Below are 27451 nucleotides of genomic sequence, written 5' to 3' on the forward strand. Positions count from 1 at the left end.
AAGCACCATCCCACCCTGGCCAAGCAGCCTGTGGCTCCCAGGAAGCCCAGGAGGAAGGGAAGCAGCCAGTGTGGTGTGAGTGCTCCTGTCCTGGAGGAGCCCAGAGCAGCTGGGGACACCCCCAGCCCCAGCTCTGACCCTCAGGAGCAGCACGGGCTCGCTGCCAGAGTTATTCCCACCACATTCCTTCCTTTGCAAGGTACAAGTCCCCTCGAGGGTGGAGGAAGGGGCTGGGACGCTCCAGGAGCTGTCCAAGGACAGAAGAGGTTCTCCAGGACGTGGAGGAGCCTCTCCCAGTGCCTCAGGCACACAAAGCAGAGGCTGCACCAGGCTGGAGTCACACAGGAACGGTCCTGGATCGATGGAACCCTCATGAGACCATTTTACACATTAACTCTCTTTTCAGATGTAAATAAATATTTATTTTTCAGCAAGCAGAGCCTGCTGCTTCTGTCTGCTCCAGGGAGGGAAAGGCCTGGTGGGCACAGACAGCTGAATCTCAGAAAGGACTGGGGTGGGAAGTATTCTGTGGCTGCTCCAGCAGCTCCCACTGGATTCCCACATCACCCACCCCAGGGATTCCAGGGATGAGGCACTCCCAATCCCCTGAGCCTGCAAGCTCTTGGCAGAGTAGGCTGGAAAACCCTGTGTGCATTCCTGATTGTCCTGCAAGAAATCAGGGAACTCATTCATGATGGCCCAGCTCCCTGCAGAGAAACCCACACCACACACAGACTTCTCAGCTTTTATTCATTTATCCAAATCAGCAAATGCTGTTTTTCCTCGGACAGCTCACCTTAGGGTAGCACCAGACTCCTGCTGCCTGCACAGCCACCCTGGCTGCAAGGAATTTGGCCTCACATCCTGCAGTTAAGGAATTGCCTCCTCAGGGAGACCCTGGTGTAGAAGATTCTGCTGGTCCCTTGTGTGCTCACACCTGGGCTCCTGCAGCACCTGGTTGGGACCTTTTTCCTTCACACCCACATTGCCACCTCTCCTCTCTTTTCCCAGACATTCTAATCTACTGGCCAGATCATGTTAATCCCCCAAACCTCCTTTATTCCAGCCTCAGACTTAGCAAAGCCAGCCCCAAATGCCTGTAGTCACCTTGCAGCCACTGTTCTGAGGGCACTGCTGAGCCAGGGCTCCCTTGGCTCTCCAAAAATTCCCTTAGGAATTTTTTGGGGCCTTTGCCTTAAATTCAAGGGAAATAACACTAACAACCCCTTATTTCTGCTGGCAGAGGTACCACCAAGGCTGGGGAGAGACCTTGGCACTCCTCCCCTTCCTCCAGTGACAGGGAATGAGGGACAAAGTCCTGAACACTCTGAGGAGTTTCTAGGGGTGCTGCATGAGGAGAATTCCCTGCACCTCATCCAAACTCTCCAGGGTGAAGCTCCTGCAGCTGGCCCTGCTCCATGGATTTGCTCAAGATGAAAAACCAGTGCCTTGTGCTGAGGGTGGGAGGTAACCACGGGCAGGGAGCAGCACCCAGAGGACACTGCCAGCACACAGGGTGACAGCTGAGGGCCACACCTGCCTGGTTTGGGACAGGGGCTGGCCCCAGGAAGCACAAACCACTTGGGGACTCAGGGAGCTCCATCAGAAGGGGTGACCAGCTGAAAAAAATGGAGCTGGATGGGTTTTTGCATTTGGGATCTGTGGCCAAGGTTCAAAAACCAGAAGGAACACACAGTTCCATCCTCTTCCCAAAGGGACTTGTCCTGATTCATTAAGGCCATCACTTACAGACTTCAGATTTTGATTGTTGTGTTTTTCCCACTTAATCAAAGGCAGGCAGTGGTGAGGAGCAAAGCTTGGCAGCACAGCTCCATCTGGGCTGTGGCTCCTTTGCCCACCTCCCCTGGGGCACAGAGCTATCCCTGTTCCTGCCCTGCTGCCCTGGCATTCCCCTGCTTGCCAGAGGCAGGGAAAGCTCAACAGTCCCAGATCTTCCTTATCCCTCTCCTGTCTTTCCAGGGGAACATCTGCCTTGCTGGGATCTTGGCCCTGGCAAACCAGACCAATGATCTCTGCCATAAAGCTCTGACCACAGTCAAGTTCTTGGGGATGGAGTAATGGTGATGTCCTGGTTCTGGCCAGGACAGGGTTCATTTTTGCAGGACCAGGACCTCTCCTCTACACTTTTGTTATTACTGTTGTTGCTGTTTCCAGTAAAATGCATTTATTTCTACCAGTGATCTTCACCTTTTGTGCCTCCAGTTCTCCTCTCCATCCCAGCCCAGTGGAGTGGGTGAGTTGGGAGTGTTTCAGTGAATCCCTAAACCACCAGTGTGATCAAACCCAGCCCCTGAGGGCAGCAGGAACCCAAAGTGAACCAGATTGAGCTGCTTGGAGGAACAGGCTTTGAAACCCAGATGTGGGGTGGCAGTAGAGCAGACATTCCAACTAGGAACAGGGCTGCACTCTGAGCTCACTGCAGCTCAAAGAGCCAAACATCACAAACTCCACTCCCTTCACCCCTCCACAACAAACTGCCTTCTTTGTGGCCTCAGATCCATTCTCTAGGCCAATCCCCACGGCACAGGAGGAGCCAGGGACACATTTCAGAGGCCCTGGGGGAGCTTGGGATGCAGAAAAGGATAATGAATTGATTGCTGTGTGCAACTGTCACCTTTCTACCAGACCTGAACAACAAGGGCTGCAGGAAGCTTAAGGCAGATAAAACTTCCAGGCTCAGAACTCCTCCTCCAAACCTAAACCTTTCAAACAAAGACCCTGAGAGCCTTGAGTCAGGTCTCAGGAGCTGCTGGTCGTTGTCCTCTGCTGTCCCTCGTCCTCCCAGCTGTGTTTTCTGGTGGCCACAGCCTCCTCTGTGCCCCGCCAGCTGCGGTGGCCCCCGGCACGGCCCGGCACACTCGGCTTCCGGGTGGAACAGTCACCCGACGTCAGAATTCCTGCAGCCACCAGGAGAGAGGGGACACTCACCCTCTGAGGGGACACAGGGACAAGGGGGTACAGGTTTTCCAAAGGGAGAACCAGCCAGAGAGCACATGAGGATGAGTCAGAGCCCAGCCCTGGTGTGAGCTCTGAGAGCTCTGGGTATGTGGCAGTGAGGGACAGTGTCCCCTCAGTGCCAAAATCAGGGACTGGGCAGGGAGGGACAGTGTCCCCTCAGAGCCACAGCCCAGGACTGGGCAGGGAGGGACAGTGTCCCCTCAGAGCCACAGCCTGGGCAGGGCAGGGCAGTGGATCCCACTCACCTCCTGGCTTGGTTATGGCTTTGGCCGGCTCTGCCCGCTCTGCCCCAGGGCTTGGAGCCTTTGGAGGTTTTGAGTCACAGTCTGCAGAGCTTTTCCTGAGGACAAACCAAAGGGAAAAAGCAGCATTAAGAAGGGGCTGGGAGGCAGGAAAGAACAGGCTGCACTCAGCCACTGCTGTGCTGCCTTCCTGCTCTGGAAACAGGGGTGTCTCTACTGTCTGCAAGTTGCTGGGACAATCTCCTGTCACCAGGAGAACAGGACACAGGATTAGGGAACCACTTCCCCAGCTGCTCTCACCCCTGAGGCAGGACATGCAGGGACCACCCCCCACCTCTCAGCCTGGACCTGTCACCAGGGGATGATGCAGAGCCCAAGACTTGCAGCAAGAACAGCACCAACTCCTTCCTTGGACGAGCAGGGATTGTGGGGTCTCTCCCACCCACCAAACCCCACCCAGCACAACAGCCCCTCCACATGCCCAGAGTCTTTCCCACCTTACCCATCTCTCCCACACACTCCTCCAGCACAGCTGACAGCTCAGGCAAGCTCATGGACTTCAGGGAAGGTGGCCACCCTTCCAGCACTGAAAGGACAGCGACACAGTTAATCCATCTGCAGCTCTCTGGGACAGAGCACACAAGGGGCAGCATCCCCAGCCAAAGAAATTCCAGTCTGGGGTTCTGAATCACACAGGAAGAGAGCTGGAGCTGCTTGTGCCAAACTGAGGAGTTTTCTGGCAATTCTATCACTTAGGAATTTATGTTTTTAGACTGGTTGGGTTGTTTTTATTAATAGAATGTCAAAGGGATTAAGTGCAGTGGACAGAAATCAACAGGATCTCTACTTGTCTCACTTCTAAGACACAGACAGCAAAGAACAGGTCACTAGGAACATGTCACAGGCAGCAAGACCAGAGAATCTCAGAATCGTGGAATGGTTTGGGTTGGAACGGATCTTAAAGCCCATCCCCTGCCATGGATAGGGACACCTTTCACTTGGCTGCTCCAAGTTCCATTTAACCTGGCCTTGAGCACTTTCAGGGATCATTTACCAACTCCTAGGGATAAGGAGCTGCTGGGTCAGGCCTGCCCAGCCACAGAGGTTTGTCCTACGGATCCAACAGCAAAAATCCCCCAAACTGGGTTAGGGAACCAATCACATCTCCTGGTTCAGACCCTGCTCCAGTGCACAGGGTAGTGCAGCCACAGATCCCTGAAGCAGGGCTGTCACTGGGGCCTGTGCTACAGCTCTGCATTTTTAGCCACAAACACCTGCCAGACCCCAAACCTCACTGAGAAACTCCGCAAGAAGTTCCACTCCAAACGCCCTGAGAGCTTTGGACGCTTCTCCTGAGCAAGAACTAAACTCACTCTGAGAGTCTGGCTGCTCATCCATTCCCAACTGTGTGACTTCCAGCAAGGACAGACAAGCAGGGGAGGGAGGTTTTCCCTGGGCTCTCACCTGGGCGCTCCCCAGGCCGCCGGCTCTCCCCGGTGCCGGTGCCGCGCTGCTCCGGCGTGTCCGGCGCTCCCACCTGCTCTGGGGCCAGCCTGGAGGACAGCTCTGCCTGGCAGCTCCTGAAAAACCACACCAGAGCCATCAGCAGGACACAGGGACACACTGAGAGTGACACTCTGCACACTCCTACAGCCTGCAGTACCTGCGCGGGGTGCCCGGGCAGCGCCTCTAAGGCCCTGGGGGGTACAACCTGCTCCTTTGCTGATTTTTTTCCTGGGAAGAGGAAGTGGTGCCTCAGCCCGAGCTGGGGGCGCTGGCACTGCTCAGCTCCCATCACAGGCACAGCCAGCTCTGCCCTGTTCACAGAGGAGCTGTGGGGGGACAAGACAAGGAGGGGCCGGGGTGAGCAGCGGGAAGGCCGAGACAGGGGCTGTGCCTGCTCTGTGTGAGAATCAGGCCTGATCCGAGGTTTCTACAGAGGAAATGACCTCAGGATGAGTGTGAGGGGCACCCAGGCTCTCAGGCTGTCATCACCATCCCAGCAATTCAGGCAGTGAAATGTTCAGAGCATGGCAGGGCCCTTCTACAGCAGCCTCAGCTCATCAGGCAGGGGGAAAAGGCAGGCTCTGCCCCCTGCAGTGGGAATATTGCTCTGCTGAGCTGCTGGATCCAGCTTAGCTCACCCTGGCTTGGCAGTAAGCAGACCCCACTCCCTTGGGCTAGGATCCATAAGCAGCAGGATTTATGGCACTTCCAGGGATGTCCCTGTTGTAGCACTGGACAGAACAAGCCCCATGACAGGAGTCCAACTGGGGCACAGAGAAAAGCACCACAAAGGCAATAAAAGGAGTGTCAGGAGGTGAGACAAGGCAGATTATTCTGCCAGCTGAGCTGTCACAAAATTGCAAGAAAAGTATTCTTCACTTGCAAGTCATTGCACATCATTTGACAGGATATGGGTTAAAATCTCCTTTTTGTATTCACCTGATCACCAGGTTATACCCTGGGCACTGAGTAGGCACAGTCTCAGCCTTTTGGTTGCTTCTAGTTGAAACAGGAGCACCCAGCATCCCCAAAAAAGCCACTTCCAGCTCATGGATCTGACCAAAGCTTCACATGTGCTCCTGTGGCTGTGGCTTTCCACTAGGGAAACTCAGGCAGGATCCAAATGTGTTCAGGTGCCAGGTGAGCTCTGCTGCCTTACCCTGAGCATCACCTGTAATGCTGCCCAATATAACCCCAAATCCCATTTCCCAGCAGTCTCAGTGGGAATGACTTACTTGATCTGATCCAGCAGGACTCCAGCATCCTTGGTGATGGCCTGAGCCTCTCTGAGCTGGCACTGGATGACATTCCAGGTCTCATCCCGCTCCATCAGACAGCTCTCAGCCACTGCACGCAGCTTCTGCTCCTGGCACACCTGGCCCTTCATCACCTGCACCTCTTCACACCTCTGCAGCAGAGCACACTGGGGATCAGGCTGGGAGCACTGAACATCTGCTGCTGTCAAGCCCCTGCTATTTCAATGCTTTAGGCAGCCAGAATGTTCCTTTCCAGTGGGAAGGGAAGCTGGATGAAGCCTGTACACTGAGTACAGGGTCTCTCCAAACTAAGCCCAGCCTCACAGTTACAATTCCCCCTTCCTCTCTGTTTATAAATTGAGTCCAAATTTCCCAAACCAACACAAGACTGTTCACTGATGGCTGCACAACTTCACCATAAAAATGACACTGCTGGGAAAGAGTAGGGATTGGATTCCTGCCCCTGGTTCCTACAGTTCTCAGTTGGATGGGAAACAGACACAAAGGAGCACAAAGGATGAGGAGTGGGTGAGCCATACTTGTGGTGTACTTGTCGCCAAGCATGTCCACTACAAGTCACAGCTTGAGGTGAAGGAAAAACAACAAAAACACAGCACTGATCACATCCTGCAGGGTGCAGGGCCCTGAAGAGCTGGCAGCAGCCTCACCTTGTGCAGCTGGATGGCCAATTCCTGCATCTCTGCCTCCAGGCGATCGGCGTAGGCCAACTCCAGCGCGTCACTGGGCGGGCGGGCACTGCTGTGCCAGCGCGCGATGGCCGAGGTCATCTTCCTCTTGGGGCCAAACAGCCTGGGGGGATGGAACCAGCAGGGATCAGGCCTTGCACCACCTGCCCGAGCCCAACGGGGTGCCATGAGAGCCTCTGCAGAGTCCTGGGCTCGCCAGGGTACCTCCAGAAGCAGGAGTGTGTTACAGGGAGGTGACGTTGTGTGGGAGTCAGGCAGGAGAGAGCAGCACTCCCCAGATAAACCAGGTTGGATGTGGTTTGTAGGGGAAAGCTGGGAGGGACAGGACAGACACTCACGTGATGCCTATTTCCTTCAGGTCACTCTCTGTGAGGGTCAGGAAGATCCGGAGATCCACGTCTTGCTCCTCAAACACCTGCAGGTACTTCAGGCACCCAATCTCATCAAGGAATGTTGCCAGGTCCTGCAGCACAGACAAAATAAACTTACTTACACCCTCACAACAAAAGCATCACACTCTTCCTAATCATAAATATCTGCTTCCTCCTGCTGTTACAACAACTTTCTGGGTTCCAGCAGCAACCACAACCATCCTTCTCCACAGCCACACACCAGGACTGGCCTCTGCTGCAGCCATGGCCTCTTCTAACAAGTGCAGAGCAGAATGACACAGAACCAGCTATCCCAGCCCACCCCACTGCCAGGTTTGACAGCCCACCCACAGGCCTGATGGCTCTTAAATCCCTCTCAAGCAACAGCAACATCTCAGCAAACAGCTCCTCTACAAGAAATTACTGTTTCACAAGTGTTTAAATTTGGAATCCAAGGTGTTTGGAAAAGCCTCCCATGCCTGGTAGAGTGTCAGAGCCTGCAGGACAAGTGTGTGGTTACCTGGGGCCCTGTGTAGGCTGGGGGCTCAGGAAGGACCAGGTGCTGGCTGCAGCCCCCAGCCTTGCCCAGGCAGTGGCTCCACTGGCTGTCACTGTTGCTGTAGCGGGTCTTGCCTTTAAAGCTCTTGGCTTGTTTCCGACTCGGGGGGCTGCTGGTGTGATCAGAGTCCTGGGAAAGGAAAACAAACCCCACACAATGGAAAGGATGACAGTGCAGAGATGCAGTTAACAACTGCAGACTCCTCAAAGACCTAAAGGCCCTTTTGTACTGCAGCCCCAGAGCTGCCATGACCCACGTCAGCTGTGAGTAACCTCCAACCTCTTCCCCTTCCTTGGTTTTCCTGTCCCTGGAACAGCCTTTCCTCACCCAGCCTGGTTCTACAGGCTCCCATGGGAGTAGAGTGGAAGCACTGCCCAAACTGAAGGCAGAGAAAGGAAAACCCACCTCATTGCTTTCCAAGGAGCCTTCACTGCTGACTCCTGGGATTCTAATTAGGCATTCACTGCTGCTGCTGCTGCTCCTGATGGTTCCCAAGCTGTTGCTGGATAAAGCACTATCCTCTGGAAAGAAACAGGAAAAAAATGTTGAAGCACAACTTCATTACATTCTGGTTTTGTTACACAATTACCCCCAAAACCTCCTGGAGGTGTAAAGGAAAGGGAGATCCAGAACAAGGCTTCATGTGCAGCACTCAGGATACAAGATGACCCTGAGGCAGAGATTTCACATCTAATCCCCAGCCAACCTCTCCCCAAGCCTGTTTGCCACTAGAGACACTTCTGGAAACAGCCATGCTCTGTCCTCTTCCCACCCTCCTCCACATTATTTGTACAAACTGACAAAATTACCACACTGAGCTTTATTTTCTGTAACTAAACCATCCCAGCCTTCCCTCAGGAGAGATAATCCAATCTCAGCATCTCAGTGGGACAGGAAGCCAAGGGCTGGACTCACAGCCAGGTGTGCACTGCAGGCTGGACCATTTCTGAGGCAGTGACTCACCCCTGCTGCTGCTGCTCTCCATGTCCAGCTCGTTGATGGGAGAGGTGACGTCCCTGTTGCGGATGACGCCGGACTCGGAGCTGCCATCCCTGCTGAAGGTGACACAGCCCTGAGGGGCCACCTGCTCTGTGTGCAACACCAAGGGAGAACAGAGATTAGGATGCAAGTTCTTCAGGGAGGCTCCTGCAGAAAATGTAACCACTTCTGGATCTGAAAATGACCAAAATGAGAGACTGTGCTTGCAACTGACAAGTTTCATTCTAAAAAAGCAGAGGAAGCACCTGAGAAATGCAGGTTTCTGCAGTTCCCTCACATCACCCACAGCACGGTACTTCATTTACATACTTACGTGGAAACAAAGTCAGAGATGTACCTTAAACAGCAGCTTCCAGCACTCCCTCTCCTCTTTATACCCAAATTATGAAAGGGCAAAGGTTTTGCAATTTCATTTTTAGTAGCATTTCAAGCATCAGGGAAGGCAAAACTCACAAGTTACTCTCATAATCCATGATTTCTTGGCCACTGTGAGCACCTCCCATCCTCAGCTTCAGAAGGGCTCTCAAACTTTTGAGCCTGCCTCAAAAAGGGAAACTGAACTGTTCTCAAGAGTCAGGGGAACAGCAATTGAGGTGAGAGCAGAACAGTATCCCAAAGCCTTGACAAAAGAGTTCAGGGGCTTTTCTTTCTAACCCAGACACTGGATAGTGAACACCTTAAAAGCTTTGCTCTGTACAAACCACACATGAATCCCAAACAAATTAACAACAGATAGCAGGAACAGCTGTAGTGCATTTAAGATCTCAGGGGACTGTCCCTCAGGTCCCCAACTCTCCTCACCATAGCAAGATTGCTTCCTTCCCCCAATCCCAACTGCTGTGATCTTGGCCAAGGCCTGGGGGCCCTCATGGATGCTGGGACCCTTGGGCCTACGAGCAGGTCTCTGTCTCTGGGGAGCAGAACATGATTCATCTGAAGAACTCAGCTCCTCATAGTTGCCTGTAGTTCAAACACAGGTTGTTAGCAGCACAGGAAGTCATTCGCCTGCTTTACTTGCTACTGGTCCTACAAATGCAGTGGAAAGAAAAAGGGAAATGTTAAAGAGTGAGGGTGAAACAGCTGACCTAGGTCAGAAAGGGGCCAGCAGACAAGAGTTGTTGGATTCATCCTCAGAAATGCTGGAATTTCCAGGACAGACCAAGTAGCACTACCCCATCTACACAGTATAACACTTTCAAACAATCAAACACCTCACTTCAGGTTCCATCTGAAAATGAACCAGGTCAAACATGTGTTACCTCGACCTCTGCAGAGGACCTTGGGCACTGGGGCTGCGTGCAGATCTATCAGCCCCACAATCTTGGTGTGGCCATACTTCATGGCCAGGGTCCGTGCTGTGGCTCCAGTGTTATCTCTCACATCTGCCTTCACCCCCTGCAGGAAAAAACACCCTGGTTAAGTGCACATGGCAGAGGGCAAAAAAAATATATATGTAAAAAAATATGCGTAAAAAATATATATGTATATTAAAAAAAACCCCAAACCCAAAATTGTCTTAGTTCCTCCATCAGCAATACAGGCTCACCTTTGACAGACAGCTCAAGCTGCACTAATACCCTGAAATGCCTTTCTAGGCTCTCCAATTCCTGAAAATCAAATAGCCCAGGGTTCTTGTGCCTTGCCACTGGGAACTGGTCTGTTTGATCTGAAGTGTTTTGTATTGCTGCCTCCTTCTGGCAGCACTAGGCTGGACCAGTCAAATGGGATTTAAACCAAACTCTGTAAAAGCTCATGAGCTTTGGATGCAAATGTCCACTAGCCTGAGCATGCAAGCTTTTAAACATAACAGAAAAACTACAGCTTCAGTTGTTTTCTAATTCAGTCATTATTCGGTTAAATCTGGACAGTCAGACCTCACTCCTAATTCCTGCAAGGCCAGTGTAAAATCATGGTATCAGCCTGTAAAAGCAGATACTTTAAAACACTCCTGAAAGTCTGGGACTTCAGAGGTGACTGTCATCAAGGAGCAAACAAAACACTGTCAAAAAAGGCGCGGTGTCAAATTTGTGGTGGCTCCTCTGAGGGCTGGAACCAGAGACTTTCAGCTACACAGAGAAGTGTCAGGACACTTACATGATTGAGAAGGTACTGAACAATTATCTCATGGCCAGAAGCAGCTGCTTCCATCAGAGGAGTGTATCCATACACTGGCTCCCTGGGGAGAGAACACACACATGGACTGGTACAAACACTACTGAACTGTGCTGCAGTTTTGCCATTCCCTAACAGAGCATTTCCACCTCTCAGTCTTTGCTGATCACAGACTCCATGATGTACTGGCTGTTCTGTTGTAGAATTCCCTGCAGAGATTCAGTGTTCCTAAATTGGCTGCACAGCAACAGATTACTGTTCCAGCTGCAGATCTGCCTTTAAGAGCCCAAATCAGTTTTGCAGGAGCTAATAAAGCAAGAACCTCTTGTTGCCCTCAGGCAATTCCACGTGCATAAATGTGTGGTGGTTCCCCAAGGCATGAGAATGCAGGGCACACTTCAAAAACCAACCTGAACTCTGAGTATATAAAATAATCAATAGAAAGACTTACAAAGTGCACTTGGGTTCAGAAGGTGTCAAGTGTTTAGCTGATAATTAAACAAGTAGTAAATCTAATTTCCCTTGATCTTAGTTTAATAAACAGTGACAGCATGGGCAGATTTCAATTCAGTTTGCAGGTCACCTGTCTCTGTTTTAGCCATGCCACACATCCTAAGGTACAGGGGGAAAACAAAAGCAGGTGTCTGTTGGAGTGTGTTCATCTGCCACCTGTTGCTTTCATACTGAATGACAAATGACAATCAAATACAATGAAATGACAGATTCCTCCTTACTTGCAGTTGGCATTTGCCCCATTCTCCAGTAAGAACTTGACCATCTGCTGGTGCCCGGCACTGGTGCAGTGGAACAAGGCAGTCCAGCCATGGATGTCCTTCATCTCCAGCTCTGCCCCTTGCTGCAAGAGAAGAGACAACATTTCTTACTGCACCTGCTCTGCTCAGGCTTTCAGCCACTGCCCCTTTATGCTGGAACACCAGGAGTTTAAATTAAATCTCACCACAAAGCAGAACTCACAACAAACACAAAGCAGCTTGCATGAGCATTTAAACCATGTGCTGTTTACCTGTTTTTAATGTGATACACACCTGTAGAAGGAAGTAGGCAACACTCTCATTGCCACAGCTGGAGGCCAGCATGAGGGGAGTCTGGCCTTCTGGGGTGGGGATGTTCACGTTCACTCCTGCTTCCAGCAGCAGGTGCACGATGTTGTCGTGGCCAATGTAGGAAGCGTACATGAGTGGGGTCCAGCCCCCACAGTTCCTCTGGTTCAAATCCAGGTCTCCACTAAGGAACAGAGGAGAGAAGTCACTTGAACCACTGTGCTGGAGCTGTGGACCACAGCTGGCTTCTGCAGACTCCTAGCACTGAGGCCTGCATGGGAATTTCTACCACCTCCAGCACAACCTCCCCCAAATCACAGAATGCTTTGGTGTAGAAGGAACCTTAAAGACCACCTCATTCTAAAAAACACTAAGGAGGTAATTTTATTAGCAGATTTTCCCCTGGCAACTTTATGCCAAGAACCCTTTGGGAGCCCCAATGACACGTCCTGACTGATGTGGCACCGGTGACCACCCCAGCTGCAGCAGGTGCCACCCAGCCCTGCCCAGCCCCTCTCACCGCTGGATGCAGTCCTGCACCACCTCGTACTGGCCCACGGAGGAGGCCGTGTGCAGGTCCAGGGGCACGTCCAGCTCCTCCCGGCACAGCACGTGGCCCACGCCGTGCCACATGGACAGGCTGCGGCTCAGCAGCTCCGACTCGCTGGCCTCGTCGCTCAGCTCCGACATCCTGCCCTGAGGAGCAAAACCAGAGTACAGCACTCTCTCAGCTGATGATCCCTGCTCTCCACAGCTCCCATCCCAACCCTGAGGAGCCACACTCAGCTGATGATCCCTGCTCTCTGCAGAGTTACAGCTCCAACATCTCACCCTGAGGTGTAGATATTTTGGAATTAGGTTTGAACTACCCATCCTGGACCCCACACCAAAACCAACTGTGAAGTCTGTGGCGCGGCTAAAAATTAGATGTTAAGGTGTTAATGGGAGATAGTGAGTTTTCCAGGTGTTAATAGGTATAGTTATTAGTGTGAATCCTTTAGCCACCTTAAGAAACAAGTGAAACTGTTTACATTCTTTCTGTGCTGTGTGCCAATGGAAATGTGTCTGCATTTGTAAACTATCTAGAAGAGTATATAACCTGCCCTTTTAGATGAAATAGGGGGATAATGTAGAATTAACCACAGTGGTCAGACCTGTGTTGTCTCAGTCCAACCCTCTATTATTATTATCATTATTATTATTATCTCTGGCTTCACTGAGGAGCCAAACCAGAGCACAGCCCTCAGCTGCTGATCCCTGCTCTCCACACAGTTACAGTTCTGAGGTGTGGGGAAAACAGGGCACCATAGGGTTAAAATATTTCTAAAAATCATGGGAACTGCATACAACAGATTCAGGGGAGGTGGAAAAAAGGTTGGGCCTGGATAGGGAACCAAAACTACACAGACTTGGAAACAAAGGTTAGGTTTTGTCTTTACTAGATCATGTACAGAAGAAACTGCACCTGCATAATCATCATGATATGATTGTTAAATGTTATGATTGTTTGGTACTTGAATATGATTGTTATTTAAGAATCAGGAGAAATGATGTTTGGGGGGGCTGATGGAAACTACAAAAATTCATGCTTGGATAAGATCAATATATTTAATAGAACAATACAAGTTTAATAATTAATGTTATATAACAAAAGGGATAAAAATATGTCCATTTCAAATCCATGTCAGAGTCAGACTTGGGTTTGTATCCTGTGCCCCTGATTCCCAGAGCTCTTCAATAAAAACACCTGCAAATAATCATTCTGTGATTATGTGTTTCAAGGCTAACACACATAATATTTTAATTTTCACACCAATGGCTAATTAAACTGTACCACACATCCAGCTGCAATGCAAATTAAAACAATTTCTGTGCCAGTAGATTATTGTCTAATAAACCTTTAAAACCCCTTGTAACCTGTGGTTTTGTGACCACTGGCCACAAACTCACGGGGTATGTGGTGAAGATGTTCTCACCCTTCATGAAACTGCAGAAGAAGAGCAATAAATCATGTTTTAAGATGTCTCCCAGTGGTCCCATCTCTCTAAAATCCTGATAGTGCCACAGGCTCAGAAGGTGAGGCCAGCTCAGATGTGTGGGGTTTCAAATTCTTACCTCAACTCTGATTGACTCCTCAGCCTGAAGCAATAACTGTTGCTGAGAAGATTTTGCTAGAAGTTTTCTCTTGCTGCAGGGAACTCTGTGATTCCAATACTCTGGAAAAATAAAAGGCAAAGATTCTAAACCCCACATCTTTCAATCCTCATTTTAAGACTGGAGAAGCAGTGGCTTTATTTCCTCCCTGCCTAATCCAAACATGCCTTAGGCAGCTTTGAATAACCTCAGCTAGAGAGGACTAAACATCTATTTAAGAGCTGAAGGTAAGCTTAGTGTTATACAAAAGGATGTAATTCTTGCTCTGCATGTTTTATAATGCAGGGAGAGAATTAAGAATTCATGTGTCAGACATCCCTGGTCTTGTATTAAATGATGGCCCTGATTAAATTAAGACACAGTCATTAATAATGACAACTGTCCACTGCATTTCAGAACCAGTTTTCTGAGTAACTGGGAGTCTTTGCCTTGCAAGCACCAGCTCATTTCCTTATAGCACCTTTAATTCCTTCCTCTTCTCTCCCACCTTCCTTTTTTCCCCTCCTTCACCCTCAGCTTGTTAAGATTACAAAAGCACCATCTATTCTACTTCATCAACTGGTAAGAAATTAAAAATTTTAAAAATATCTGTAAAAGCACCTGCTTTGCCTGACAGCAGGAACTGGCACTGAACTGGGCAGGACAGAACATCCAGTTCATTCAGCCTCACTCCTACACCTCTCCTGTGCTCTGCCTACATATTTGCTTCTTGATTTTTATTTTTTAAAAGCTCTTAGATTTCCCCTCAGACTGAACCTCAGCACCTTCCACTGCCCCAAGTTGTCCCAAACCCCATCCAGGCTGGCCCTGGACACTTCCAGGGATCCAGGGGCAGCCACAACAGAATCTAAAAAGCTCACATTATTATAGCATGGAACATCTTAGATAAAGCCCACAAAAATCCCTGCAAAAGTAAACACAAGAGTACTGAGGGACATTGGGTTACTGAGAATAAGTTTGACCAAGACTTCCTGAACATGCACAGGCTGTTCCCCTGCCGTGGGGCAGAGTGACCAAGTTCACATTTGTCAGAGCCCTCCCTCAGCTCTGCTCTCCTACTTTCAGCTGGGATAGGGTTCAGTATCTTCCCAGCAGCTGGCACAGGCTGTTTGGGATTTGGGATGAGAAGAATGCTGATAACACACTGATGCTTTGGTTGCTGCCATTCAGTGCTTACCCTCAATCAAGGACTTTTCCAGTTTCCCATGCTCTGGCAGCAAGGAGGTGCCCAAGAAGCCAGGGGGGAGCTGACCCAAACTGGATATTCCATTCCATATCACTCCCAGTAAATGAACTGGGGAGCTTGGCTGGGAGAGGCTTGGATATGGGATGGGAATCAGCAGGTGCTGAGCAACCACGTTACTTTTGAGTTTCTTTTGGGTTTATTTTCTCGTTATAGTTAATATTATCATTGTATTTTACTTTGCTTCAATAATTGAATTGCTTTCACCTCAAGCCATGAGATATTTTTATTTTCTTTTCTGATTTTCCTCCCCATCCCACTAGGATAGAGCAGGGAAAAGCAGCAGCCTGGTGGTACTTGGTAACCAGCTGGGGTCAAGCCATGACACCTGTGAGGCTGCTGTTATTATTATTAAATTTAATCCACCAGCACTCAGCTATTTATCAGGGTCAGAGCTCTGGGGCACAGAGCAGGCAGCAAACCCCACACTGCCCTGGATTTGGAGTCTGTGGTTTGAGCAAACCAGAAGACAGAGAAAAAATAAACTTAGTATGCAAACTGAAGCAAAAAGCACCTTAGAGCCACACTACAATAAATGGGAGGTGATTTGAGAAGGAATCACAACACAGAACAAATCCAACACTGCCCATTAATCACCCTCAGCAGGCTCTGCTCAGGTCACTCTCTCACATCCCCCCCACGAGCAGAGGTGACATCCACACCTGTCCCAAAATAGGGACACCCAGGGCAGCACAGGAGTGGAGATTGCTGGATGTTCCCAATGAGGCAGCAAACTGACAAGAGAGAGTCATGGAATATCCTGAGTGGGGAGAGACCCAGAGGGATCATCCAGTCTCACCCCTGGCCCTGCACAGACACCCCAACAATCCCACCCTGAGCCTGAGCATTGTCCAAACACTCCTGGAGCTGTGGCAGCCTCGGGGCTGTGCCCATTCCCTGGGGAGCCTGGGCAGTGCCTGAACCCTCTGGGGAAGAGCCTTTCCCTGATCTCCAGCCTGGCCCTGCCCTGGCCCAGCTCCAGCCCTTCCCTGGCCCAGAGGTTGGAGCTGCAGCCCCTGCTGAGCTCTGCCCTCAGTCTCCTTCTGCAGCTGAACAATCCAAGTGCCCTCAGCTGCTCCTCAGACCCTTCCCCAGGCCCATGTCCCTCCTCTGGACACTCTCCAACAGCTTTAGATCCTTCTGATATCCTGGTTGCCCCCAGGAACTCACTCATCTTCTGCTCCTGATTTAGTTCTATTTCTCCTAAATCCAACAACAACTTATTGGAGGAAGTAAAAAAAGCCTTGTTACATCCCATTGTAGATGCAATTGTTTGTTACCAGCCCAGCCACAACAACAGGAACCAGAATATCTCATTTTTGCAGTGTGTTGTCCACTGACTGACTCAGCTGGCACAAACCACATCAGGTTCCTTTGGTGGGCGACAGAAAACATGCCTCGAGTTGGATCCTACCCACGTCTGTTGAAAACACACAAAATACACCAAGCTTTTAATCTTTTAATGCTTGGACTCAACTTTCCTAAAGGTCTTTTCCAAGCTGAGCGATTCTACCACGAGCCCACCACTCTCAGGCACATTAAAACACATCAAACAACTTTAGAAAAACGAGATAAGAGGCACAAAAGCTCTTGAGCAGCCACATTAGGGAGCACATTTCGCCTGTCAGGGGCTGTGCCCGCACACGGCACCCGCAGGGCTCGGCCTGGCTACCTGGGGCTGCCCCAGCGGTTGGAGCGGCCAAAGCGGCTGTTACCGAACGCCCCACAGGGAAACGGCCCCGGGGGCGGCACCTCCGCACCCGCCTCCCGCGCGGCCCGGCCGGCAACGCGGCCTCAGCACCGCAGGGTAAGAACCGCTGCGGCCACGGGCCCGCCGAGGGCGAAGAGCACCCAGGGCTGGCTCTAGAGCTGAGTACCGCCGCTCACAGCTCCTCCCCGCTGTCCCGCTGCCGCTGTCCCGGCCCAGCCCCGCCGCTCCCTCACCTGAGTCCCGGTAAGCGCCGCCACCGGAACTAGTCCCGTCCGGCTAAAGCATGCCGGGAGCGCCCCGCCTTCCCGGGCAGCGAACTACAACACCCAAGAGCCCCCGCGGCACCGGGCCAATGGGAGGGGTCCGTGTGAAGGGCGGGGTGAAGCGCAGCCAATGGGGTTAGGGCTGGCGGCTGGGCGGTTGTAGCGAGCAGCTCCCCCGAGGACGCGGCCCCGCAGCGCTGTCCCCGGTCCTGTGCTCGTCCCGGTGCCGCCGGTTCGCTGCTGTGCCCGCGGTCTGGTCCGGCCCGGCGCTGAGCGGGGCGGTGGGCGCCGTGAGTGAGGGCAGGGGAGCGGGGCGGGGCCGGGGGCGCGGGAGCCGCGTTGCCATGGGGACGGTGCGCATGCGCCGTACGGCCGCCATGGTGGGGCTGTGATGGGGGTCCTCCCTCAAGCCAAACCCCTCTCCCTGTCCCGGGGCTTGAGCCCCGAGGCCAAGCTCTGTCTCCGACCATTGCCGGTATCTTCACCGCTTCTCCTTCCCTGAAAACATCCCTTCTGCTGACACAGAGCAGCTCAGGGTTTCCAAGTCTCAATCAGAGTCATGGAGTCATTAAAGCTGGAAAAGATCTCCAAGATCATCAAGTCCAACCTTCGACATATCACCTCTATGCCCAACAGAAAGTGCCTGTTGTGCTGCTGCCAACAAGGGCTTTTTTTGGACACAGAGCACTGTTTGCCCCACAGAAGATCCTGCATTTGCTGATTGACAAGTCAAATCCAATGTCCATCCATAATCTGGGATATTTATCTGGGAATTTGGCACAGGGAGCCATATTAGGCAGTTTGTTTTATCCTTATGGGGCTTCTCTCAGCCTTGGCAAGCTCTGCTCAGAGCACAGTGCTCCAGCCACAAGGATTTCCCTCATTTTTATCTAATTTTATTGTATCTATTCAGGGTTTGTCTCACACCAACAAAACCACCATAGATGTGGCCTGTAAAGTATCTACAGAGGCAATTTATAAACTTCCCAGGGAGTAAGTTGAGTTTGACTTCACATTTTGAGGAGTGTTCCTGGCCAATGCAGATAACAGTGATCCCTTGAATATTTATTTCAGTCCTGAACAACACACACTCACCAACCTCCAATGTGGGTCTCTCCCAACCCTCTGGGTATTCTGTGAAACCTCTGAGCCAGAAATCATTTCCTCTCATGTTTGACAGCCCAGAAAATTGTGTGATAAAATATAAAATGTAAAGGTTTTCTGTGAGGGTGGATTATCTGACCTCTTAGTTCAGCTGCAGTTCCTACTGTGTTGTCTCAATTTCCCTTGGGCATCAAGGAACAGGAGGAAAGAATCCTCCTTACAAACACTTTGAGAGGTCAAAATCCACAAATATGCCTATTCTTAACTATTTTCTGGTATAAAAATCCAGTGAAAATGAAAGTAAACATGAATTACATGGAAGGTTCCCTGCCCATGGCAGGTGGGTAGAACGAGATCATTTTTAAGCTCCATTCCAACCCAAATCATGATAAGATTCTACGAATTTGTGATCATTTTAGTAGTGAGGAGGGGGATGTGAGGGAATTTGGGAAGAGGAGTCAATCCAGCTGAGAGCAGAGGTGCCACTCTCCCTTTGCTGTGTTCCTGTCCCATCCCTGCAGGCAGAACATGCTTGGAGAGGACACATTTACAGCACTCTGGTTAAGAATCCCAAAAAATACTTTATAAACGAGGGGCAAAACTGCCCCTGGGGTGTGTGTGGTGAGTAGGGCAGAAAGCTCTCAGCCCTTTCTCAACTCAGGTGGGAAGGAATAGCTCCAAAAATGCAGCTTTTCACATTCCCTGCTGGGAATTCCTCTGCCCTGACCACACACACTTTGTCCTTGGTTTGGATTGATTTTATCTCACATTTGGAGAGGTGTCCTTAAGCTCATCTTTGCTTTGCTCGAAGGGAAGCTGTTCCAATGGCCTCAGAAGCACAAAGTGAGGGTGCAGAACATGCAGCTGAGCCTCCTGCAGCTCCTGTGCAGAGGAACAGCACATTCCAGTGGGGATCCATCCTTGCTGCAGTCAAAGATCACCTCCCATCCCTGGACTCTGACTCCTCCACAGTAAGCATTGAAAAATCTGCCTTTCTTCCCTCTGGATCATGGAAAAAAAAACCTCTCAAAAAGCAAGAGCAGGTGACTTTATCAAGCTGGTGTGGTGTCCTGGGTGGGCTGCCTGTGGAACACTGTGTGTAAATCCACAGCCTTCTGGGTTATCCTGAATTATCAGAGTTTTTCCTGCCTCCTCTCCCTGTATTCTTTGGCTCCTGCTCCTCTGCTCAGCTCAGTGACTCCCCACCTGCAGAGCTGCCCCAGCCCTGGGCCCAGCACAGACCTGGAAATGTCCTGGGATGGTGGAATGTGTCTCTGCCCATGGCAGGAGAGGGACAAATGGGCTTTGATGTCCCTTCCCAACCCATCCTGGTGTTCCATAATATTATGGATTATAATGTATTTGAGGCTGGTGTCACATGTCCTCTCCACAAGGCATTTTGCTTTTTTTGTGCTTTTTTACCTGCCAAAGAATCAGCAGAATTGCAGAAACCTTTTCCTATGAAGTGTGAGACTGAGAGGTGTTACACAGAATTCTTCACTGGTACAGGTTTTTCACTCGCTGGGTCTGGGCCAGGCTGTTCTTGGCTGCTGAACATCCCTGTTCACAGGACAGCATTGCTCTGGAGCTCCTCTCTAGTCCAAGATCCTCTGGCATCCACTTTTCTGAGAGGATAATGTGTCTCAATATTTGATTATTTGTGGCATTTTGTCCAAATCAGAACATTGGGTTAATTTTCAAACATGTATAAAATTGAAAAAAACCCCATTTTGAACACACAAAGGATATATTTTATCCCAACTTAGTGTAGCTATTGATGGTACAGGGGGAGACTGAAGATGTGAAAGAGCCAGAAATGCCTCCAGTGAGTCTTCATTATTTATTATTAATCAGTGATCCAAAGCAGTGTGATCTGGTGGATAAAGTCTTGATGAGGATTCCATGACTTGGGTTCTGCACTTTGATCTCTCACTGTCATGCTGGACAAGCCACATTCCCTCACTGTTCTCAGTTCCCTCTCCCTGCACTGTTTTAATCATTCAGAACAACCCTTGATCATTAATTTGTGTCTCTGTAGTACAGATGAAGGCCCAACACTGAAATTATTTGTAGGTTTTCATGTTGAGTGAGTTACAACCAGGCTAAGCAAGAGGAGCAGCTCCAGATTTTGGTGCCAAACACCATTTTATAACCCCAAATCATGCTGAACAGAGTTTTTTCACTCTTCACAATCTCCAAATTCTCTGTTTCTATCCAAGATTTCCTGCAGAAGGAGCTGAGGCAAATCTGTCTGGCACTTCATTTACATTCAGAAGATCTGGTTGTGTAATCCCTGTCCTGCTGAGGCTGCACTTCCAGAGCTGCACCTTTGTCCAAGGAGTTTCCACATGTGGAAAAATCCATTTGTGCATCCCAGAGCTGCCACCTGAAACGTGCTCTGCTCCCACCTCCAAAAATGACACTCACCAATGTGTTTTATGCCCTGAAGCCCTTTCATCACCCTGATATGCAATTTATTAAGCAGAAAGATGTTCTGTTGCAGTTGGCTTCGTGTTAAGTTAATGACACCGGAGAGGATTCTCTGCAGTGTGAATTCCCAAAAGTGCAGACTTGCAAAACAAAGGGACAAAGCAGGAAAGCTGTGTCCTGACTGCTGAGGAGGTGCTTAATCTCCCTTTGGTGTCCATGCATAAGGATTCATCTCCAATGCATCTCTGATGTTTAAAAAAGGGATTTTCAGAGCTATGTAAATGCTGCCCAACCAAACACAGATGCTGTTTGCATTCTGAACAGGAGTCAGGGTCCTGAGGGCAGTGAAAACCTTCATGGCCTTGCCTGGCCTCACCTGGGGCTCCCTGCAGCTCTATTTTAACTCAGCTCTGGTCCTTCACTCCCTCTCAGAGCTGTGTTAGGGGAGTTTTGGTTTCTAGTTATGGTCCTGCCTGAGCCAAACTTTCACCTGTGGATTGACTTCCAGTTTTGATCTCTGAGCAGCCTCATCAATCCAATACTGCCCGAGGGTCTGGAGTTGTGCCTCAGCCTGTTGTTCCCCCTGGCCTGTCCTGCTTGTTCCTCTTGGGGGCTGTGGGACTGGGCTTTGCCTGGTGAGGCTTTGCCTTTCCAGTCCCTGAGAATCCCAGACTGGTTTGGGTTGGAAGGACCTTAAAGATCATCCAGTTCCACCCCCTGCCATGTCCAGGGACACCTCCCACCATCCCAGGCTGCTCCAAGCCCCATCCAGCCTGGCCTTGGACACTTCCAGGGATCCAGGGGCAGCCACGGCTTCTCTGGGCACCCTGTGCCAGGGCCTGCCCACCCTCCCAGGGAACAATTCCTGCCCAATATCCCGTCTAACCCTGTCCTCTGGCAGTGGGAAGCCATTCCCTGTGTCCTGTCCCTCCAGGCCCTTGTAAATATTGAGCAGCTCTGCTCTTGCCTCTCTGATGGTGAATGAGGTGGGGCAGAGAATCACTTGGGGGTTAGAGAACTTCCCACACTTTCCATTGCTTTTCTCAGCAGGATGTTTGTCATCAGCCTCCACAGGAATTCGATATTTTTCATGTTTTTTGCATTTGTAGCTTGCTGAGATGTGGGGTTGGTGACTCTCGGGCCACCAGACTGTCCAGTAAAGGTGTCACTGCAAGGAGACTTCTTGTCTCTGCACTTCAAGAGGTGCCAACATGGAAGCTGTCACTGCAAACCAGATATTCCAATATCAGTGAGTATTGCAATCTCTTGCTTAATTTCTCTTTTTTTTTTTTTTTCTGTTTGCAGTCTGATTGTGAGAGTGATGAGGAGCTTTTCATCTTCCAGCGGGACCTGCCAAACTTAGTTCCCGACCTGTCGGAGGAACTGATGATGTTTTCCCTGGAAGATTCCCAGGAGCAGGTTGGGACTGTTGTGTGTGGGTTGTACTGTCACCCCTTTCTACTGGCTGTCCCCAGTGTGGGCAGCTGCTGATTTCTGACCTATTTGCTGGACAGGAAAAGCTTAATGCTCAGGATTTTCTCCCACTAGAAAATAGAACTTTTGGGTTTTTTTCTCTTTTTGCAGTGGCCCTTTAAAGTTTTCTCTGTTCTTGAGATTTTGGACCCTTTTTGTCCCATCTCCTGGCAGTTTTTATTGTCCTTTTACTGTTTTTTTTTTTTTGTTTTTTTTTTTTTTTTCCCTGTTCATTAATTAACACTGTGCAATCATTTTATGTATCTAGAAAATGAATTAGGGCAGTGCAGGAAAGAGGAAAAGTATGAAGTTTACTCTTTGAACAGCATTTTTGGGATAAAATAATCACATTGTTCCTTCAGTGATGAAGATAAATCCACAGAATCATAAGATAGTTTGGATTGGAATAATGAGCACATGTAAGAAAAAGTAATTTAAAGGATGTTCTGCAGTTCAAAGTTTCTGGAAAGTAAACAGTCTCACTGTTTTCCATGAGGGATATAGTGTGGGTTGTTTCCATATGGTGTCTGAGTTGGAGCTGTTGCTTTCCAGTCACTCTGTTTTGGTTTGTTATCCACTTCCAAAGCTCAGGGAAGATTGACTTTCTGTATATTTGTGCTTTCTCTACCTGTAGAAAATCCAGGAGACAGAAAAACTTCCATGGGAGATCTGGAATGGAGACCTGGAAAGTTTTGACTTTGAGGAAAAAACAGATGGTGCCCAAATCATTGCAGAAGAAGATGTACAAATGATTGAAGATGAGGCTCCTGAACCTGCCAGCCAGACTGAAGAAATGCCAAGACAAAAAAGAGCTGTTCTTGAAGAGTCTCCCTCAGATTCCACAGATCACCTCGAGGGGAAAGAAATGGGCAGGACACAGGCCAAGGAGAGAGGGAACTCCTGGTTTAACCCAGCAGTGTCTGTGCAAGGGCTGTGCAGTAAAGAAGAGAGAAGAAAGCTGATAGAGACAAAAATACTCACCAAGATCATTGTGGCACCATCCCCAAAGCAGGATGTCAAGCCTCCCTCTCATGGCATCCACAATGGTCTAGGAAGACCTGCAAAGGCAGAAACCTCCTCAACTGAGCATTTTGGAGAAGTGACCCATTTGTCACTGCAGGCAAGTGGCCCTGAAATGACCCTTTGTGTGTGGTGGGGGCACAGTGAGTGCTGCACAATCCCACTGCAGGGAGGAACAGGGGTGGGTGTCACACAGGTACCAAAGGCTGTCCCACAGCTGTCACTGCAAGCCCAAACCATGGCAAAAGCCATGGATCAGCAGCAAGGCCCATGAACTGCTCAGGGAAGGCAACCACAGCATCTGTCCCTGGGAAGGCAAAGAGTTTTTCAGGTCCCAGGCAGACTTTGCATTAAAACAGTGAGTTTTCTGGCCTTCCAATGGGGTGCTGGAGGTGAGGAGGTGTTTAGGGCTGTTCCTGAAGTCCTAAATCTCACCCCTAAGGCACTGGGATGATCCCAGTGTTAACTGGGATGTGACCCAGAGTAAGGGGGTGGTTTTCTTTAGCAGTGAGTTACAGATCTGCCTGTATTGATTTTTAAGTTCATTAGGACTTAATCAGCACAGGACAGGTCCTGATCTTTCTGTTCAAAGCCTTCCAGAGGGTCAGAGTACAGATGTTTCCCTTCCCCTTTCATATATTCACAGAAATGAACCTTTTAGATGTTAGAGCTGTTCCAGTCCAGGCAAATCATGCAGCTGCTGGCCTGTGAGTTAAATTGTGCTGCATCATTGAAGGACATCTTTTTCAAATGGGTCTGGATGTAATTCCCAGCTCACCTCATAGAATTCAGTTTCTGTTAGTTCAGGAGGAACTATTTGCCTTTCAGAAGCTGTTTGATGTGACTTCAGTGAGCTGAAGTCTGGTGCTTTGGGGTGAGTTCTGAGACCAGCTCAGTGTGTTCTCACTTTCATTTGGAAGGGGATTGTTGCTCCCCAGCTCAGCCAGGCACCTCAGCTTGTGTCAAGTTGCTAAACTTAATATACAGTTTCTTCTTGATTCCTATCAGTTCATTTGAAATGACTGGTTTGTTTTTTTTTCTCCTCAAGTTCCTTTCTGTATTAGAAATGAAATTGTTCAAACTTTCACTGCTATTTCTTCTGGACCTTCTGGAACTTAAACCAGTGCTGCAGTGTTAGATCTAATCAAGGTTCAGATATGTGTGAAGCTCTATTGCTCAGGAAGGAGGGAGAATCTTCTCTTCAACAAGAGGGGCAGATGCTGGAGGTTTTACAAGGTGAAACTGCTGGGTTTGGAGGCTGCCTCTGCTTTTTTTAAAGGCCATGAGTGGTTTGCTAAATGCATTTTTGTGGCAGTGGTGTCATTGTCACGACTCACAGCCCCCTTCCTTTCAATAAAACTTGTGAGCACTTCTAATTCCTGGTGATGATATTTCACATGGGTGTGGATTGTTTTTATTAAAATTTCAATACTAAATAATGTTCAGAGAGGAAAGCAGTGAGTGGTTTCAATGCATGTGGGCTTTAATGGCAGTACCTGAGCCAGGTGAGTGTGAGCCCTCAGCCAGGGATTCAGAGGAAGGAAATGGATGATCCTCTCTCCAGGATGGGGTGAGCAGCTGTGAGATATCATCTGATACTGACTGTACCCAGAGCAATGGGAATTTACCCTGCTCAGAGGGGGAGGAAAGAGCTCATCTCAAAGAACTAAAAAGCCACAAGTCCTCCTGTGGGTGGCAGTGAGAAGTTCTCACATTATTCAGGATCAGAATGCACATTCTTGGTTTTGTATCAGGCCACTTTTTAATCTGTCCCACTGTCTCCAGTGATTTTTTTTTGGGGTCTTATCAAAAGGGTTCATGATTCTCAGAGAAAAAGCCTGAGCAGAAGTAGCTGAAGCAGCTGGAGGGATGCAGTGTCTGAAGGGATGTAATAAATGCATTTCTTTCCTTACAGCACTTCCTCTGGAATTGCTGAAGGCAAGCTGGCACTGAAATTAGGGGTGGTCTTTTGGGAATAAACTTTCCATCACATTTCTCTTGTCTTCTTTCAGAATATTGAAAAATGGGATGTAGACAAGAATCTTGAGGAGCTGGAGCAGCAGGGAGATAAAACTCGTGCAGGAGTTCCTTTCTTCCCAGCAGATTATGGTAATGTCACCAGTTGAAAGTGCATAAAAATAAATAAAACTCAGGTTCCTGTATTTAAGTCATTCCCTGCGGCGTAATTTTGAATGCAGAAATCAGAGTGGGTTTTTTTAAACGCTTCTAAAACATGTTTAATTATCTTCCTTCAAGATTTCATCTAGGTTTCTTAGCCTGAAGCCAGTGCTTCTCAGCCTGCCACGGGCCAGACAAACCGGTTACAGCATTATCTTTATCCTTCCCCTGCTGCCAGGCTGTAGGAAAAGGAGCAATGTGAATATGAGGAATATTGGGGGATTCCATGGCAAAAGACCACAACTGATTGGTGTTTTGTTGCTCTTCCACAGAGACCTTCAGGAGGAAATCTGAAGAGGAGGTGATGGAAAGGCTGAAAGAACTGTGTGCCAGGCAGTCCAGGGGAGTGTCCTCTCCCTGTGAGAGGCTTTCAGCCAAGCTCTGCTCCTTCCAGGCACAGCAGGACAATGAGTAGGTCCTTTTCTGTCACATATCCCAGCTAATCCTGACTGCCAGAATGGATTCTGGGGAGCTCCTGCTCTTCCACAGAGGTTTTTCTCTGTAGCCTTGCAGAAAGCTGATATTGGAATTGGAATACTGAGTCATTCATTTCCAGTTGATGATAAACACCTTGGCATTCTCCATCAGCCTTTGTCTAAACCTTACCAGACACTTGGGATCAATGGGAAAGGCAGGAAAATGAGGCTGAGACAATTATCCTGCTCACCTTTTTTGTCATCTAGGGTACTCATTTCTCTTACTGGTACCTCAGTTGAGCAAAAATACACAAAATTATTTTCTGTGGGTCTCAGTGGAGGTGTCAGTACTTCTTAGAGGTTTCTGTGTGAAGGAAGAGCATTTTCTTCAGAGGGAACAACATCAATGGTGGCAGCACAGAGAAAATAATGCGTGAAAAAGTGGAGGGGAAGTGGGAAATATCCTCCTTGCCAGAGCAGAGATGATTTGCACTTTGTATGCCTGGGAAGATAAAATGGAATTTCCAGAAGAGACAGAGAGGAAAGGGGAACTTGTTCTTAAACTGAAATGTTAAAAGTTGTGATCTCTCTGGTGCTTGCCTTTGTTCTCCAGAACAATTTGGTGGTGTCACATTTTGAGAGCTAAATATCCCTCTTCATCCTGCCTGTGATCTTTATTCCTGGGGGAAGCTGAATCCTTGAATTTTGATAGCAGGCAGGAGCAGGGTTGGAATCTGTGTGGCAGCCCAGCACAAAGCTCCTTTCTCAGTCCAGTTTTGATCCTAATCCACTCCCTGCAGGATTCCTTGGGTGGATAAGGCAGAGAAAATGCTGAGATGGTGTTTTTTATCTGTAGGAATGTTGCCTTGCTCTCATCCCCACCAAGTTCTCTGAGGATGAGTTTCCAGGGCCTGCCAAAACCTGCAGCTGTGTCCATGGATTTGAGAGATGATGAGACACAAAAGTCAGTGACAGTCCCTGAACGGGAGCAAAGGTAAATCCTGGCTTTATTGGGAGTGAGAAATAAGTAATAAAAAGTGAGAAACTTAAACCTTTCTGAATCTCATACTTGTGAAATGTAACTTTAAAAATGTTCTTTCACACCTCTGTCGTAAGAAGAAACCTTGTAGTTAATAAAAAGCTACTAGATAATAAACATTTTGGTCTAGTTGCTTGAATATTTGAGTTTTCTTTTTGCTAGTGCAAAGAACACCTCCATAACACCTGGAGATCTTCCCTGGAAGTATCTCTCCCTTTTTCCTCATTTTCTAAATTTGCATCTTAGAAATGACCAAGAGTCAACACTCATCTGGAACAGGTTAATTAATATGGTCTGATTGTTTTACAGTGCAAGTGACAACTCCTCCTCCTCCTCTGAAGAAGAAGAGACTGTGACAATTAAGGATGAAGCAGAAAGGAGAATGTAAGATTCCTTACCAGGACTGTGTTTCAAGTGATATGATGTTCATTTTTTCTGAAACTAAAATAATTGCCCTTACAGCGATCAGAGTGAAAGCTTGTGGACTTAAATATTTCCATTACTGGTATTCACAGAAAAAAAAAAAAAAAAAATTAAGCCAGTGATGAAAGTGCTCCCTTGTGGCCCCAGGAGGTCACTCTTCTCCTGTTGCATGGTAAAGCTACCAAAACTAGAGAGTTGTTGGTCC

General features: G+C 49.1%; 2 protein-coding genes and 1 long non-coding RNA gene across 3 annotated transcripts in view; 2 read left to right on the forward strand and 1 right to left on the reverse strand.

Annotated features, from left to right (window-relative positions):
- Positions 1-1791: 1791 nt before the first annotated feature.
- On the reverse strand, positions 1792-17188 carry ANKS3 (ankyrin repeat and sterile alpha motif domain containing 3). Its single transcript, XM_083872667.1, has 18 exons — positions 17134-17188; positions 13908-14008; positions 12313-12488; positions 11778-11976; positions 11466-11587; positions 10714-10795; positions 9879-10014; positions 9421-9579; positions 8584-8709; positions 8026-8141; positions 7582-7749; positions 7029-7153; positions 6652-6793; positions 5963-6135; positions 4686-4801; positions 3724-3807; positions 3225-3319; positions 1792-2918 (listed from the first exon to the last, which is right to left on the reverse strand). The coding sequence occupies exons 3-17, from the start codon at positions 12480-12482 to the stop codon at positions 3237-3239; spliced, it is 2001 nt and encodes a 666-aa protein (XP_083728793.1). The 5' UTR covers positions 12483-12488; positions 13908-14008; positions 17134-17188; the 3' UTR covers positions 1792-2918; positions 3225-3236.
- A 1903-nt stretch (positions 17189-19091) lies between these two features.
- The window catches only part of DNAAF8 (dynein axonemal assembly factor 8), a gene marked incomplete at its 5' end in the record, with an annotated part of 86905 nt that continues 78545 nt past the window's right edge, over positions 19092-27451 (forward strand). Inside the window, 4 exons of the mRNA XM_083872312.1 lie at positions 19092-19238; positions 22003-22116; positions 22805-23322; positions 27133-27207. Coding sequence (XP_083728438.1) covers positions 19092-19238; positions 22003-22116; positions 22805-23322; positions 27133-27207 — 854 coding nt within the window. The remainder of the gene's footprint in view (positions 19239-22002; positions 22117-22804; positions 23323-27132; positions 27208-27451) is intronic.
- On the forward strand, positions 25207-26772 carry LOC310915768. Its single transcript, XR_014591216.1, has 3 exons — positions 25207-25299; positions 25641-25779; positions 26641-26772. It is a non-coding gene; the product is annotated as an uncharacterized lncRNA (long non-coding RNA).

The sequence above is a fragment of the Zosterops lateralis genome, assembly GCF_965231275.1.
Source record: "Zosterops lateralis genome assembly, chromosome: 15".
Taxonomy (NCBI): Eukaryota; Metazoa; Chordata; class Aves; order Passeriformes; family Zosteropidae; genus Zosterops; species Zosterops lateralis.